Source organism: Podarcis melisellensis (genome assembly GCF_964234715.1).
Source record: "Podarcis melisellensis genome assembly, chromosome: 6".
Classification (NCBI taxonomy): domain Eukaryota; kingdom Metazoa; phylum Chordata; class Lepidosauria; order Squamata; family Lacertidae; genus Podarcis; species Podarcis melisellensis.
The window spans coordinates 31,459,167-31,476,173 of record NC_138538.1 but is presented as its reverse complement, the minus strand read 5'-3'; the positions used below and the strand labels follow the sequence as shown (position 1 = coordinate 31,476,173).

The following is a 17,007-nucleotide window of genomic DNA, read 5'->3' as shown; positions in this document are numbered from 1 at the left end:
AATTTGTTTTCCTGATAAATGTATACCTTTCATCTTCAACCGCTAGTGCTCGCAAGCAGCAAATACAAAAAAGGAAATGATGCTGACATGTGCCGGTGAACAACTGCTAGCTACCTATGGCTGCGGTCACCACACAAAAAGGTGAACAGCAAGTTGCCAACTACATGAAACAGATAAATGTGCTTCTTGTTAAGCATAACCCACATACATTACACTTGTATCTGCTTAATTAAGAGCAAGAAACCTGCCAGTCACCTTACATAAATATTGGCTGGGCAAAGGCACAGCTGCCAGCCATCCTTTATGGATACATCTCAAAAGAGACCCTTTACTGTTATTTATTATTAATCTACAGGATTCATAACCTGCCAAACCAAAAAGGCTCTCAAAGCAACTTTCAAAAATCAGTTCTAAGATGGTCCCTGCCCTCAGGCTCACTATCTAAAAAGACATGACACACAAGAGAAGGGGAATGGGAGGGAAGAAAAATAATCAAGCTTAAGCATATGTTCTTAAAAGTTACAGTTAACTAGAATAAGTCAGTTACCATGCATACTGAGGGGGTTCCTAAATATTGTGGGTCATGGTTACCCGATAGAAAAGAATAATATATTTAGTTATAGCTCACATTTCCAATGGAGTAAACACCAAAGATGGCTCAAAGATTGTCGAACCCTCAAAAATATGAAGTGTCCTGAACAATACATTTTGTATTTTTATCAAAGAAATGAATCACCTGGCCAAAATTGAACCAACCTCTTATCATGAGTAAAGTACAGTGGTACCTCTGGTTGCGGACACAATTTGTTCCAGGGTGCCATTTGCACCCCGAAAAGTCTGCAACCAGAGCAGTGCTTCTGTGCATGTGCGAAGCACGATAGAGCGCTTCTGCGCATGCGCGAACTGTGCAGAATGCTTCTGTGCATGCGCAAATCATGTAGAACGCTTCTGCGCGTGCGGCAAAACCCGGAAGTAAACACTTCCAGGTTTGCTACGTTCTTGACCCGAAAAAACGCAACATGAAGCATTTGCAAGAAGAGGTATGACTGTATGCTGAAATAGGTATACTGTAGTATTAGTCCTGAAAAAGCCTTACATTTTGATTAGATGCAAACTTATTTCCCTGCCTGTTTTTATGAGGATGAGATGGCAGGGATCTCAGACACTGAAGGACAAATTATTCAAAGGAAACTATCACACAGAAGAAACTTACCGTTTTGGTTGAAGTTGCCATAGTTTCCATCTCTTCGTGTGTCACCCAAACATTTCCAGATGACTAGGGGGGAAAGTTGAAATAAATTAATGAGAGGGGAAGGAACAACTGTGATCTTGTCAGTAAAGCATTTTAATCTGAAGTCAACTTAAATTAAACCATGGCTAATGTATGGATGAAGATATTTTTCAATGGCTGTGGAAATGACAATAATGCTATGAAAAATCATGCTCAATTTACATTAAGATCCTGATTTTTTTGTACATTAAGTTCATTCAGAAAAATATTTGAGGCTTTTAAAGAACAAAACCTCCTTTCTTCCCAAATGGTAGACATTGTACCAAGCCATCTGAATGAATATGCAGTTCTCTTTAGAGTTTTCAACCATATTGTTGTTGTTTAGTCGTTTAGTCGTGTCCGACTCTTCGTGACCCCATATTAGAAGACCTGTAATTGCAGCCCTGTATTTCCTGTGCCTCACTGCCCCAGTTTCTGTCTGCTCTGCCCCATTTCCTTCCACCTCCCCTGCTTATGCCAAACATTAAGTCACCATACCCTTTGCTTCTTCAGAAAAAAGAAGGGGGAAGGCGAGATCTCTCAGCATATTGTTGGTTAGTCCTTATATTTTTACCTATTGTTACTTCTCACCCAGTAAGCAGGGAACTCAAAGCAAGAATATGATTAAGTTTCTGAGAGAGCCAAGCACTCTTCAAATACAACCAATCCTGCTAGTGCCCTGGAAATAATGTTTGTTTGTTTATTAGATTTTTTTTATCTGGCCCTTCCTTCCAAAAGGAGCTCAGGGCAGCAAACAAGAAAATAAAAAGTCAATTTTAATATTTTGAAACAGAACCTAAAATAATCACAACTAATATATCAAAGGTTGCCCAAAACAATAAGTTTTAGTATTCTTCAGCCCTCCAAAACCTGGGTGAACAGGAACAAGTTACTGTCACTAATTACAGGGACAAGTCTAGCACACCTAGCACTAGAACAGCTACAAGCCAGAGATAAGGTTGTTTTGAACTGTCTACTGGCAATGGCAAAACAAGTGGACAAGGTACAATACCTCTGAGCAATTTTACCTGCAATCTTGACAGAAAGGCTACAGGCTCCCACTAGAGCCAACAAATAAGTATGTTAAGTTAAATGAACCCCTAGGGAAAGCCACTGGCTCTCACAAGGTGAAGTAACGGCCAAGCCTTCTTGGATCAATTTTACCAGTTACACCCGAGGCACAAGATTTACCAAACTCTGACTACAAATGTTACCAGAATACAATATGCTAGCAACAGTCTGCACTACACTGCCTCTCACTAAAAGGCTTTAGGCTTGGGTTTTATCCTTTTACGTTGGCTACAAAATGAGCAACTGCAGTTTTCTAGGCCAGTTTGTAAATCTCAAGAATGCAATATGAAGCACTTACTGTCCTTGAAGTAGGTGGAGCTGAAGGGCTTGTTAGTGATACCATTTCCTGAATTGCCAAACGCAGTTTTAATCGATGAAGAGCATTACTAATGCCAATCTCCCTCTGGATCTCTGTATCCGACAAGGCAGACATGATAGCACCACTCTTTACATTGGCTCTGCAGGCTGCAACATACCAGGCAGGCATGCCTACCCAAAGCTACAACACAGAAAGTCACAGGTAAGCTTATGTTTACATCTCTACTCAGATACTCATCCTTCCCCACAGCAGAATTATTGTTACATAGATGAGAGATGGAAATTGATTCAAGTTTCTTAAACCACTTTGTTAGTCTGAGAGTACTGATAAGGAGCAATAGGAGTGATTTCTCACTATTGTGACAGTAACTTTGGTCCAGTATTGGCAGCTTAATAAACAAAACCGAGAAAGAGGGAAGGGCAGATTTTCTGCAAGAGAAAAAAAAGTTTTCCATTCCATCTTTCTAATTGTGGCTGCTTTTCCTAGTTCAATACAAACAAAGTGATAAAATTGACTCAAGCGGTTTCTGGTCTAGTCAATTTCACCACTCTAGAGTGAACCTCAGGTGCTTTTTTCTGTTTTAAAAGACTATACATCTATGCTTTCATGAAACAAATGGACTTTCTATGTCTCAGAAAAGATCTACAGCCCTGACCTGTGACACATGGTAGCATTAAATTGTTCACTTGCTTTGAAGAACAAATACAATAAGGCTGCAATCCTATACCAACTTACTTAGGAGCAAGCTCTCATTGGGAATTCTGCATAGACATGTTTAAGAATGCATTGCAAATCTAATTAAAATTTTCTCAGCAACACACCTGCTGAAACTGGCAGAGGCAAATACAACAAATAAATAGATGAATAATTGGGAGGCTGAAGCCATTATTGAAGATAGGAACCAGGCTGCAATTTATCTCCTGGTGGGAAATTAAAAGGCAGCTGCTTTAAATTAACAACACAATACTGATATGCAACTTCAAATAGGTTAGCTAAAAATATATTCTAATTTAGGGACACAATTTTAAAGAAGATGCGAGAATTAATTTCAATGTGTGGTAGAGAGTCTGGTTGTTTGAAAAAACACTAAGTCAAATAATTGAAATAAATGGTAAATAACCTGTCTACAAAGAGCCAAAGTCATCTACTAGATACCATTAATCATCTGAAGCTAGAGGCAGGCTTACCTCCAACCAGGAGACTACAGTTGGGCCATCCCACTGAGCAAAGGGAATGCCCCTTCTTCGAGCATCTTCCAAAAGTTCATGTCTGGAAGGAGAAGCAGTAAGCAGTAATACAACCATTTCCTTACTAGCTAGCTATGCACTCAACAGTTCACAGCCAGTAATTTATAAACTGATATTAAAAAATTATACTGTTTTCAGTCCTAACAAGTGGTTTACATTTTTTAAAAATCAAGTAGCAAACAATAAAGCTAAAACCTTGAAATAAAAATGAGAAGAATGAAAACCTCCAGTCATATATTAGACACCATTAGAAACCACATAGTGTGTGTTCACTGCCCATTTAAATGCCACCTGGAATGGGGCTAGTTTCACCTCCCTTGGGAGAGAATTCCATGAGCTACCCTAATAAACCATAGGTTTAAAAAGATAAACAATACTCTCTTGCAGAGTGTAGCTGCAAGAAAGTAACTAGAGTCACTTACAGACCAAGTGTGATAGTTCTAATAGGGCTGGCTGGTGCCCTACATAAGAATTTACCCTGGCATACCTCCCAGAATCCTCTGCACCACACAAAGATTCTGTGTTCAATGTACAAAAGGAACATTTTATTTGGCAGCCAAATAAATGTTCTCTGAAGGTAGTATGTTTAAACAACATATCTGAAGGGAATACTAAAGCAGGCATTCTCACTTTTTTTTGAGCCGTCGGTCTTTTTCTGCTTGAGCTCCTAGTTTGCCAAGACCAAGCGAGTCCTGTATGTTTATCTCTGAATCTGTCAACATAACTGAGAAACACAACAGATAAAGAATTAGATTAGATTGTGACTCACAAGTGCTAGGGCCCCCCAAAACTAAAAATAAGCTAATTTATCTACCCAACAAATATTTTGCATCATTTTCCCAGTTGTTGCATTTCCTTTGCTACCAAGAACTTAACTATGACTTAGTGTTACATGTGAATACAGGCAGTTTCAACTGATCATCAAGCCATCAACTTTATTATCTGCTCTGCATCTCCAGAATCCACTTTGGCTACAAATCTACACACACTTGGACTGCTAAAATCACGTTGATTTCCATATGCTTTAAGCAGCCCAAATTCAGATAGGCTGCAGTGCTTGCTTTTATGCCTTGTATGGATCTCCACCAGTTTTTGTGCTGCCTGCTCCTCATCCCCACTGAATCCCCTGTCCTTATTTCCTCCCTTATTTGCAGTGTGCTACTTACTTACATGGGCACCATATAAAGATGATCCACACCAGTACTAAAGGGAAATTAAATCGGAGTCTTACAATAATTCAGGGAAAAGGTATAACTGGCATAGCGTCCTGATCTTATCACTTAAAATCATGAAATCATAGAATTGTAGAGTTGGAAGGGATGCTGAGAATCATCTAGTCTATGCAATGCAGGAATATGTAGCTATCCCATACGGGGATCAAACCTGCAACCTTGGTGTTATCAGCACTGCACTCTAACCTACTGAGCTATCCAGGCTGACATTTATTTTTCCTTTTTACTAAGGGTGGGTGAGTGAAAAAAGGACCCTATCCAAAATGGTCAGCTGCCCCAGAAACCTTTCTTTAGAAGGAGTGAAGAGAGTCAAAGACCTTGCCCAGTAGCGCCTTCTCTGCTGAGCTGGATCAAGCGTCCTTTCTCTTTCTTTCCAAACAAGCGCCCAATAGAAGATTTGATGCCTTTCCTTTTGGAACCTTTGTGCAGAGAATCCTGGCTGCTGTTACTGCTGCTGGGATTACTTGCTTGGTCCTCTAAAAAGCTAAAGAGTGTGAAAGAAACAGCAAGATATTCAGTCTGTCAGAATCTACAATGAAGTGAATGCCATTGCCCTCTTGGAGGCAGTCCCATTTCTTCTTTTTACAAAAAACATCCCTAATACATTTCACAGTGAACTGTTCAATCACTCCCTGTTTAGGAGGACAGCAGTCAGCATCCACATGTGCCAAATGACTGGGGATAAGAAAACAGGAGAAAGACAGAAAATGGAGTTCTGCCTATGGAAGGGTGGTGAACCTCCATGGACCTAATTAAGCCTGACACATGTCCCTATTTGGCCATGAAGCCATTCCCCATGGCCACTTGCCCCACACCTGATGTTGTATGTGACATCAGGTGTGGGTTGGATGTAGACATGCCTACAAAAGAAGTATCAGAAATTTAAAGTGAGCTCCCAAGTGAGCTCTGCAAGCAGGGCTGAACGGCTCTGACAGGGAGCCCTGTTAGGTTGGCTACACTAGAGAGTTCCCTATTGGAAATTCCCTAGCATAACCAAGGGAGGAAACAGTTTTCATTCAAATTGCTTCCTCCAAAAATAGCATTTTTCCTATGCTTCCTCCAAACAGGGCTTCCAGAATCTGCCGGCTACAGCATCCTCCTCTGAACACTGACAGCCGTCAACCACCAGACATCATTATGTCCAACTGTCAAAGTTGGCCTGCACGGGTATGGAAATTGGGAATCTGGCTCACTAGTTGGATCTAGTCCCCCATCCCTAGTGTAAAGGGATGTGTTATTCTTTCAAATACAGGGAATGATAGTTATCAGAAAGACCCTAGAAATTCCCTATGGACAAGTCTTAGAAAACATCAGTCTTCCATTTCCGAACAACTTTGCCTTCATGGGAAGGAGAGGTACTGTTAGAAAGTTAAGAGGAACAATAAGATAACAGCCAACAGTCTGGAGAAGAGCCAACCTATCACCTGGCAGAGATCCCCACCCTTCTTAGGAATTAAACAGAGATTCTTACTGCTTTAGGAACTCACGCCTTTGTAACATCCGCAGTCATTAAAACAATCACCACACACATCTCAAATTCACACCTATTTGCATGCCATGCAATCAAGGAGCAAAGAATGCCATACTAACAGGCCAGAAAGCAAAAGGCCAAGAACAAAGTTGTGGGCATATAAGGGTGAGATACATCACTGACCCAACCACTCAACTAGGAGCTGATGTTATAGCCACACTTTCATGACCATTCCTGTCATTTAATGGACAGTTCAGTGATTAGATGTAATGTTCCAATTTGTTGTTGTTTAGTCGTTTAGTCGTGTCTGACTCTTTGTGACCCCATGGACCAGAGCACGCCAGGCACTCCTGTCTTCCACTGCCTCCCGGAGTTTCGTCAAATTCATGTTTGTAGCTTCAAGAACACTGTCCAACCATCTCGTCCTCTGTCGTCCCCTTCTCTTTGTGCCTTCAATGTTCCAATGATGCCTCATCAATCCCTTACTAGGAGTTTTCTCCACAAAGGAAAGGTCAGATCATCTACAGGACATTCTGAAGAGCTATTGCCACCTATCTTTGAAGGAGCTCAAAGGAATGAAAAGTTCATGCTTGGGTTTCTAACAGCTAGTTGCAGATTGCAGTACACATTTAATTCTGATACCTTTCTCATCAGAATTGGGACACAAAATCAGCTTTAGACATAGGAAAGTTTTGTAGATTTTGATCAAGTACTTTATTCTGCAGGAAACTTTTGTAGATGTTGATCAAGTATGTACTTTATTCTGCAACACCAATGTGACACTCTCCTAACTGAATTGGAAAAGATTTCAGGTTACTTTTCCATAACCTCTGATCCACCTGTCAATGTAACTGAACATACAGTACGCTACTGGCTACCTACAGTAGGTGGAGCCCCTCCTCCCCTCTCTTGTCAGCCCCCTATACCTCTTGCCTTCCTCCTGGCTCAGAGCAGGATGTCCAAGCTTCTCCAGTCGCAGTGTCCTGGGTGAGGAAGGAGGAGAAGTCTCACATTTTATGGTGGTTTTATCTTCTCGACTCTCATCTCGACCAGCTGGTGACTGAACAAATAAGGGGAGGTCAGAGTGCAGATCCCTGTCCAAGCACCTCCCTCCCATCTCTATCTCACTCACCATCAGCATAGCTCACCTGCCAGTTCAATTAAAGGAGAAGGTGGAACAGGGTCACATGCATTTTCGGGGGCTGCTGCTCACTGCATGCCCTAATCCAAAGCCCTGGATGACTGAGTGACAATTATCAGTGTCACTTGGAGTGATGTAGCCCTAATGGGAGGGAATGGAGCCCAATAACAGCAGGAAGGAGGAGACAGGTTGCAACCCATCACCATCGTAGCAACAAGGAAAGCAGCCTCTGCCTTCCCAAGGCCTATGCTCTAACTTAGAAGCAACACATATACAGAGCTGCTTTTGAGTCTGACCATTCAAACTGCACAGATCTCTGAAGAAGGTAAGTGTTGTCATCATTAAATGAGCATATTTCCATCTGGTACCATCAGGTCCAAAGTAGCTTCCCACTGTTATAAGGGTCATCCTTGAAGTATCCTTCCATAGTATGTTGTCCACAACTGGGAGCAGGCAATTTACTGCCTAAGCCAAGGAACAATCCTCAATCAGCACTATCCAGAGATTGACAGGAGGGCGAACATGTACCCTGCTTATGCCTCCTTTGCAACAGCAATTGAAGGGGCAGGCTTAAAGAGCACTGCATGCACTAAGTCAAGGTGAGAGAAAAGTGGTAAACATAAGCTAAGCATGTGCCAAAATAATGTATTGTTCTCACAGACAAGAGCCTCTTACGGTCTCTTATAAATATGACACGATTCTCAGTGTTATGATTATCTTAGGACTTCCATTTCTGTCATGCTGAACTATAAACAGGAAGTCAAGGGAAACTGCTTTGGCTTCCCCAAAGCATTCTCCTTAAAGTAAATAGAATCTGACACTACAAGCAAGATCTAAGCACCCAAACAGAGGAAGTAAACATGCTTCTAGAGACATAAGGCATAGCCACTGGGACAGGAGGTAGGTGGACAAAATACACACTACTGTTTAAACAGGAGTCATCTCCAAACTCATTTGCACTAAACAAATCACAGGCAGGCACTGAAGCTGAACACAAAGACAGATAAAAATGAAGAAGCGGGCGGAGGCATGCAGGGAATGGTAGGGGTATGCTGCTGCACACTACCATAGCCAGCCAGGCTGCAATTATGCTATTCATAATGTAGAGTGGGTTTTGAATGCAAAATTGGTAGGGTGTTTGTTTTTTTTAGAATCCTAAAACTGTGTATGGAGGTAATTTTTCAGAAGCAAAAGGAACACTTCCTTGTGTTAAGGGCACTCATAGATAGAGCTCCAATCCTGCACCAATAGTGGAAGATAATTGGCCAAACTAGATGGGTGTGGAGGGGTCACTATGAGGAAGAGCCACTTTGCCACCATTTAAAAAGGTTAAACAGGGCAAGCACATCCTGCCAAAATAAAATGGGTTTGTAGATTTCTCCCACCAAAACGTTTTTTACTTGATGGAGAATTGGTTATTTTTTCTTGGTTCTCCATGTTTTAAGCTCTACACAAGGACTGCAACACTGCAGTGAAGAAGTGCTTCCTGAGAAGAATTATTTTTAAAGAACTAAATTCAGCACACATTCCCCCACAAGTTCCTTGTCATCAATAATGCCATAGCTACTGTATACTAAGGATTATGAGGCTTAGAATTGGGAACTTCAGGGTACAAGGCTGGAGACTGGTCCAGTGAAGTTCCATGGGTTGTGCTAAGGCTACAGAGGGAAACAGGGGTGTGCATCAGTCTCTGCCCAGGCATGGCATAGATCAGGCATAGGCAAACTCGGCCCTCCAGATGTTTTGAGACTACAATTCACATCATCCCTGACCACTGGTCCTGTTAGCTAGGGATGATGGGAGGACTTCTGCCTTTGCTTGAACAAAATAGTATATTCCATTTACTGCACCTCAGGCTTCAATTCTCTTCTTCTTCTCAGACTACTGATGTCGGGGATCCCTGAGCCAGAGAATACATTCTCCAGGTTTAGTTATGGCCACAAACCAGTTCTAGCCTCAACCTGACAATCTCTAATCTAGTGCTTCTGACAGCCATACAACCAGCACAGCAGTTTCAGGAAACTGTCTGAAGTGCCCAGTTTAGGTATTGGGGAAATGGCAACAAAGCTTGAATGAAAATGTTTGTATCCACTGTAATTAAAAGATGGCAAGGTTTTCTTCCTTTCTCACTGAAGATGTTGCCTGTGCACAGCCCAGAGATGACATTTTTAATCAATCATATGTTAACCATTATGTACTTTGAGGAGATGCACAGACTTGAGAAAACTACATTAGCAATGTATGCGTAGCACAGCATAGTGACTTATCATAGATTAAGGTCCTCTTATGGACTTTATTTTTAAAATAAATAATGGCACAGTCATGGTGGGTAGAGTTATGTTTGTCAGTGATGTTACAGACACTGACCAATATGAATCTACAATAATATTTGCATAGCTACACCACTCTATAAACTGCAATATATGTTCCAGCAGAAAAGCACATTCAATAGATCTTGGTTTGAGTGCAGGGTATCTTGGTTAAAGACCACTGGATCCTCAGCAACCAACTCAGTAATAGCAGTGTATTTACTGCTTGACATACAATTATCTATATAGCATTTACATGGAGAACCAAATAGTACCTGTGACTACAGCTACAGGATAAACTTTCATCAGCATCTTGAATGTCTCACCTTAAGCCAACTATAACAACAAATAATTGAAATTTCCTATGCAAAGATTCTTGTTTAAAGCATTTTCAGTGTAACTATCTTTTACAGATGAATACAGTTGCTAGGTTGCAATCTTAAAAAATTGATTTTACATTTATCATTAACAGCATTAGCAGAGGGAAACTGTCCTGCAGCCCTGCTTCTGACGATTCCTCCTCTGATCTTCCTGTTGCAGAAGATTGTAATATTCCATTACAGGACGCAAAGGAAGAAGGTACACAGAAGACAAAGGTGAAATCAGATTCTCCAGGTTGCAACTTGGCAGCCCTAAGGAAGAATTTAGCCAATTCTCTGCTTTTTGTGTGCAAACGTAAGATGAAGGCTGTCAACATCAACCCTGCTGTGTGGGAATCCCTTGCAGAAGACCACAGTGCCTGGAGACAGGTTATTATGTCATGTAGCCACAGCAGTGACCAGAAGGAGAACGATGGCTGGAGGAGTGCAGGGAGAAGAAACACCATGGTGCATCTGCAGCGCAGCAGCAAAACTGGATGCCTTCATCTGCCCCAGCTGCAACAAAATAGGTCTCTCCCATATTGGTCTCTACAGCCATAGCAGGCGCTGTAACTCTCCAATAGTTTGACTTCACCCCCAAATGCGCACTCCTTCATTGTCTCCTGAGACAGATGCCAACAACATTTTGTGGAAGCAATGAAGGTAGTATAAGCAGGTTAAGAGTCCCTACCTAAAACAACTCAATATTTTGCAACCTCCACCGCTTCTCTTTTCAGCATACAGAGGTTTTCCAGAATAAAGCCAGCTCCACTATGCTAGTGCACTAGACTTGCTTGACAATAGTTATGACAGGGTTAGCGAGGGAGTAGAAGGGCAACGAGGTTACAAAAGTGGAACAAGAATACACATAAAAGAGAAAATAAACCAATAAACTCACAAGTAGCTTCCTCCTGTGTTTCCTCAAGTCACTGGGCTGCGAAAAACAAGACACAAGAGTAGAGAAATTAGTTTAAAATAACAGTATGAAGGAGAAAGCAAACTGTTGATGCCTGCTACAACTTGGACTGAAGAGAACATCATGAGATTATAGGCATCAACCAGGATAGATGAGCCCTCCTGAAGACAAACAAATCAGCATATAATTTTGTCATTGAAGTAAATGCCTATGCACGATAAATAGAACCCAAGTGGAAATGCTAAAGATTAGAAGTCCTGCAGTCTGCACAAACGATATTCGGAAGCAACAAGACAATTCCAAGGAGAGCATATATAATCAAACAGCCGACCTGTCTTTCTGCATTATCACCCCTCCTCTTGCCCTGCTTACCAGGGTCATGCTGCATATCCGATCAAGATCCTGAGCTGCGCTGCGAGAGGTGAGCTTGGGAGTAGAGCGCCCACTGATAGGAGGAGATGAGCTGGCCAAGGATAAGGCAGTAAGGGAGGTGGGGATAGATGCTCTTTTGCGTAGCTGTGTTAGATTCAGGGCCTCCATGCTACCACTGGTGACACGGCTCTCCAACTGCTCAGCCCGCAGCTCCGTTGATTCTTTCTCCTCCTGGATCATTCTAAAGGAAAACAGGCATTTCAGCTCCGCTTGCAATGCATTTTAAAACATTTATTTAGACAAACACCACTTGGAATTCTTATCCGCTTACTCGTATTATGCAGAAAAATATAAAGGTATTCAATGGCTCCAACTCAGAACCATGTCACCCAGAGGGCAGCAATCTACCCCACTTCTCCTTGATGTGTTAGTTACCTCCATCTCCCCAAGGGCCTCCTCAAGACCTCCATGGTTTATGCATCTACATGACTCAACAAGCTATAGCAGAGTTATTCAACCTGGAATCCCCAGATGTTGCTGAACTACAACTCCAGTCATCTCCCACCATCTTAGCCAATAGACAGGGATTATGGGAGTTGCAGCAATGCTTTTTTCTGAGGGTACTCAAAGATACACAGCACCTACACCTTTTTTCTGGAAGAAAAACACTGGTTAAAGGTGTGGCACTTACTGTAACAACTTCATGCTGAGTACTGTCACCTTTTATCTAGAAGAAAAGTACTGAGCTGCAGTATAACCTTGGGCACCCAAGTCTGAAGAACTCTGAGCTAGAACACAGCTTCTGATATTTCACTCTCTATTTCTATTTCCTAACACCTGTTTTGCCAGGCTCTCAAGCTCATACTCTGTATCCCTTACATATGGATCACATTTATAATACTTTCAAAATCCATAGGGCTAACAAACTAATGTTTTTATTACAAGTTAAGATAGGCCTCCATATGCTTCAATCCATAAGCTCCTTTGGCATATTTATTGACAAATGATAAATGCAAGGTAACTTGGGGTAGGATTCACCTAACAAGTTCCATCAGTAGAAGTCCTGCATGAAGACTTCTGTTTGGGCAAGAGAGCTGTCCCCTCGCCTTCTCCCTTAGCACACACCCTGGCTTTTGGAGTGGATTTGTGAGAACCCCCAGAACAGTGCATGTGGGAAGAGTGGAGGGAGGGTGTGTTCTGTCTGGCAAACATAGCTCAATGTTGAATTCTTCCCTTAAATTAGAAAATTAAAGCAGGAACTAGAAGCCACCCTGTTCCTATTTTATCACGTTGCAGAATCTAGGAAAATATTTGATGGAAATCACCAAGCTTCCTGCACATTAGTTTCCTCAACCTTAAAAAATAAACAAAAAACTTCACAGTTGCACTTGAAGAAATTAGAATCACAACAAAATGTTTTCTGTGGACTTGCAACTATGATGTTGAGTTGGGGACAGATGGAAGATTACTCATTTTTCTTTAATTAATATAGCAATGTTGAGTTTTCTTAGAGCACTGGATGTGAATATGCTTCTATTTAGTACTACCATTCAAACCAGTGCTGAGACAACATTAGCAACTAATCATGTGCCTCCATGTGGCTAGGTTACTCTGCAGCAACCAAAATTGGTTGTTTCAACCCTCCCAGGTTCAAGTCTTCCTCCCATCTTATTTTTTTAAGGTTTCCAGAGAGAATGCTACAAGGTATGTCTTCAGGCTTTATAGATTATGCAGACTACTGTATCTTTTTTTAATTTCATCTATACTATGCTTTGAGATCTTCAGTCGGTTGAGGTTAGAGATGACTGAAAGCAGTTCACTTTTTCTGAGAGGTAGTCCAAACAAAATTATTTAGATTTTTTTTCAGAGTCACTGTGAAAATATAAATTCAAGTCAATATCATGAGAAAGACTGCTCCATTCCATACCTGATCTCCTCATTGATGGCATCAAGCTGTTCCTGCAGCATCATAGCAAGAGTCTGGGCATCAGAGTGACCGCTTGGAGACAGCATGTCCATGGAACTAAACACAGTCTCCTGATCATCCTCATCAACATCAGAGATCTCTGGGTCACTGTCAAAGGTGTGAGATGTAGTGGCAAGGACCCCACCTGGCTGAGCAAGGTCCCAGTCCTGAATACATAAAACCACAAAATAACTCATGCAACCACCACCATGCTAAAACTCCAATAAGAAGGGGCCAAAGGGAAGAATGCCATTTCCCATAGCTGTACTCTGAAATGAAGGACCTTCATTTATCCTGGGCTATGGGTGATTTCACCTAGCCAACCTTGACAGAGCTATGCTAAGACTAGAACTTATGGGAGTTTGGATTTGTTCCTCTGAAAAGCTCCAACTTTTGAAAGGTATAGCAGCAACAGGAGGACTTAAGGAAATTATTTTGTGGATTAAGCAGCCTTCATTGGCATTCACTTGGCTACAATAGAGCAAAGCGTAAATGGAAGGCCAGAGAAATGGCTAAGAGAAACATAGTTTCTTTTGTTTAATGCAGTCTGGGAATGGCTTGCTATAGCGTTGGAGTTGCCATATTTGATACAGGTCAGCAGCATGCCTTTAAATAACTGTGTAGAAAGACGTTCTGTAGTCTTACTAAACCATCTCAAAGTAAGCAAGCAGTACTGGTATGTTGCTTTGTCTGGACCACATATTGTTGAAGCACAAAAACACAATTTATAGTCTGCCAGAACATCATGCAAAACATGGTTTTAAGTGTCAATAAAACATTTTGATATACAGTACACATAACAGTCTACTATTTAAATCTCAGCATAAATATGACAGTTTGCTCCCAAAAGAATAAGGAATTAATTTTTCTACAGTATCCATGTCTCTGCTATTAATTTCATAGTTGCCCATTCTCTAACTGTATTTGTGAGCTCCATACAGAGCTGTAAATTCATTACACTAGAGTAGTCTTCCCATATTTGGTTTACTATATGATGTAGGACTACAACTCCCATCATCTCTGACCATTGGACATACTGGGCTGGGGTTGAAATTGAACATCTAGAGATCCAAATTTGAGGAAAGATGCACTAGAGCTTAACAAGAAAATCCTTGTTCCCTGTACTCTGCAACTACGGTAATTGGTCCTTTGAACTCTTCCAATAATACACTCACTACCTTGAGTTTCCTGATGGAAAAAAGGCAGATACTACATCTATCCACCCTTGAAACAAACAAACAAAATTCACCAAGGTGTTCACACTTTGACTTTTGCCTGTTTTAAATGGACTGAATTGAGCCATGTCCACTAAAACAAAACTTAAGTGAATTCAAGTTGCATTCAAGCTTGAAAGTGGGCCTTAAAGGGATGATATGCAACACATTCTCTTTCTTCTCAACATGTAGCTACATCTATAGTATTCAAGCAAGTCCTGTGGCTTCTAAGAGTAATTACTGTATAACAATACAAGTATACGCTCAAACTAAGTAGTAAGGCATAAGGCTTCTTTCTTGCCCAGATTTCACAGCATAGCAAAGACCTTTGAAACTTCATCTCACCATCCTCTGCAGAAGCCCATCAAATAAGTACTATCCTGGCCACCATCCAGTGGCCTTTCTGCACAACAGGGAGTCTCTTTCCTTCAGAAGGGGTTTAGGTCTGCAGCTGTTACTGCCGAGTGAAAGGCCAAAGCCCCTCGTTTAAAGGCGCAGGACAGCTGCTGCAGCTGCTGCCATCACAAAGATTTTGTGATATGCTCCAAGATACAGGCGTAACTGGAGCTGCCCGCTAAAGATTAGCTGGAGCAAGGCAAACATCAGGAGCTTTACCTTGGAGGGGTCTTCCCGCAGAGTTGCAAATCGGCTCTTTGGTGCCCGGTGAAGACTGGAGGGTGTTCCAAAGGGCTCGGTTGGTGCATGGACAATAGTACTCAGGGGATACCTGAGGTCTGGAGTGCTTCCAACAAGCGACCTACAAAAAAAAGGAAAAAAGTCCTAATTAAATAAAAATAGCACAATTTAGTTTTGTTTAATCCATGATAAATAGTTTTAATATTTTTTACTTATCTTTTTAACCACCAGTCTAAAAATAGATAGTAATTTCAGATACCGACAGTATAACACAACACACAATGAGAAACACAGTATGCGATCATTGTCTCACAGCCAAAATATTCAACTAATTGTAAGTCTGGAAAAACAGGAAGTCCATACAAGGATGAACAGTGAATGTAGTTTTGGATAACTGAGATTCAGACAGCAATGTGGGTCCATAGCCAGTACCAGGGAAATCCAAACTGGGTGGGGAACAGGGTACAGTTCTGGTCAACACAGGTCCACCCCTTGGTAAATAAAACACCTTGAATTTAGTTCTACTTTTAAAGAAAACCAGTGACCTTCCGTCAGTAAAATCAGGAAAGCAAGCTATTCAGTAGCGCCCTGATTCCCAAGGGTGAAAAGAACATTCTAGGAATTCATTTTTTTTACAATGCTTTTTACTCTATAACAAAATAATTTAAAGTAGTCACAAGAAGCTTAAAACAAATGCCACAACAGACTTTAAATAGCAATCACTAAGTTGGAGTTAGAGTGCTGCCAATCATCAGTCAAGGAAGGAAACCTCCATTTCCTCCAAATAGATGATCAGTGGTATTCAAGATCTTGCTCCAGAATCTCTTCATTGCTGGGAAACACATGTGCAACACCCATTTCCATGTCCCTTCTTGTTGGACAGAGGCCAATATATATATAGCTAAACAAGCACTTAAGAGTGCAGGATGTGACAATCCAAACTTTGAAGAACTTGACCCTGAATATTAAAGAAGCATTCCGTTGATTAGCAAGTAATAAGCAGCTCATAATTTTCTACTTAAAGTTTAATGCAAGCCCACCAGGTCAATTGAAAGGGTATTAAGTTTCAGTTCTTTAGAAGCAAGCTTGAAATGCAGGGTCTCTTATTAAAGTACATGTGCATGACAGTGCACACACACACACTTTTGAAATTTAAAATCATACTCAAGTAATATTTTAAATGTTTATATGCCAAGCTTATCACATGCCACACCAGGCTCACATACAGGCTACCAAGCCATCTCTCATCACACTGGCTGAGCCTAAGAGCCTCATTTCAGTCTGGAGAGAAGGAGATCAAAGTGAAAGTGACAGCTGAGATCCCCAGTGGGTGCAGCACTTTCCAGCCCAATCATTTGAGCACTCTAGTGTTCCAGGATATTTGGGGGTGAGGGAGAATCCAACACAATTATCTGCCTCTGAAATACAAGGACACATCCTGTAGCAGAAGCTACAGAGCCAGTTTCAGTCCCATGTACCCTTCC

At 41.3% G+C, this 17,007-nt stretch overlaps 1 protein-coding gene across 8 annotated transcripts in view; it reads right to left on the bottom strand.

Moving 5' to 3' along the window:
- Positions 1-17,007, bottom strand: part of PPFIA4 (PTPRF interacting protein alpha 4) — a 103,681-nt gene that overhangs the window by 18,871 nt on the left and 67,803 nt on the right. For all 8 annotated transcript variants that reach the window (XM_081914376.1, XM_081914378.1, XM_081914379.1 and 5 more), the window contains 10 exons: positions 15,503-15,644; positions 13,635-13,840; positions 11,708-11,948; positions 11,318-11,353; positions 7,537-7,670; positions 5,457-5,623; positions 4,538-4,631; positions 3,848-3,929; positions 2,640-2,840; positions 1,214-1,276 (listed from right to left, as the gene is read on the bottom strand). In XM_081914376.1, the coding sequence (XP_081770502.1) occupies positions 1,214-1,276; positions 2,640-2,840; positions 3,848-3,929; positions 4,538-4,631; positions 5,457-5,623; positions 7,537-7,670; positions 11,318-11,353; positions 11,708-11,948; positions 13,635-13,840; positions 15,503-15,644 (1,366 nt within the window). The remainder of the gene's footprint in view (positions 1-1,213; positions 1,277-2,639; positions 2,841-3,847; positions 3,930-4,537; positions 4,632-5,456; positions 5,624-7,536; positions 7,671-11,317; positions 11,354-11,707; positions 11,949-13,634; positions 13,841-15,502; positions 15,645-17,007) is intronic.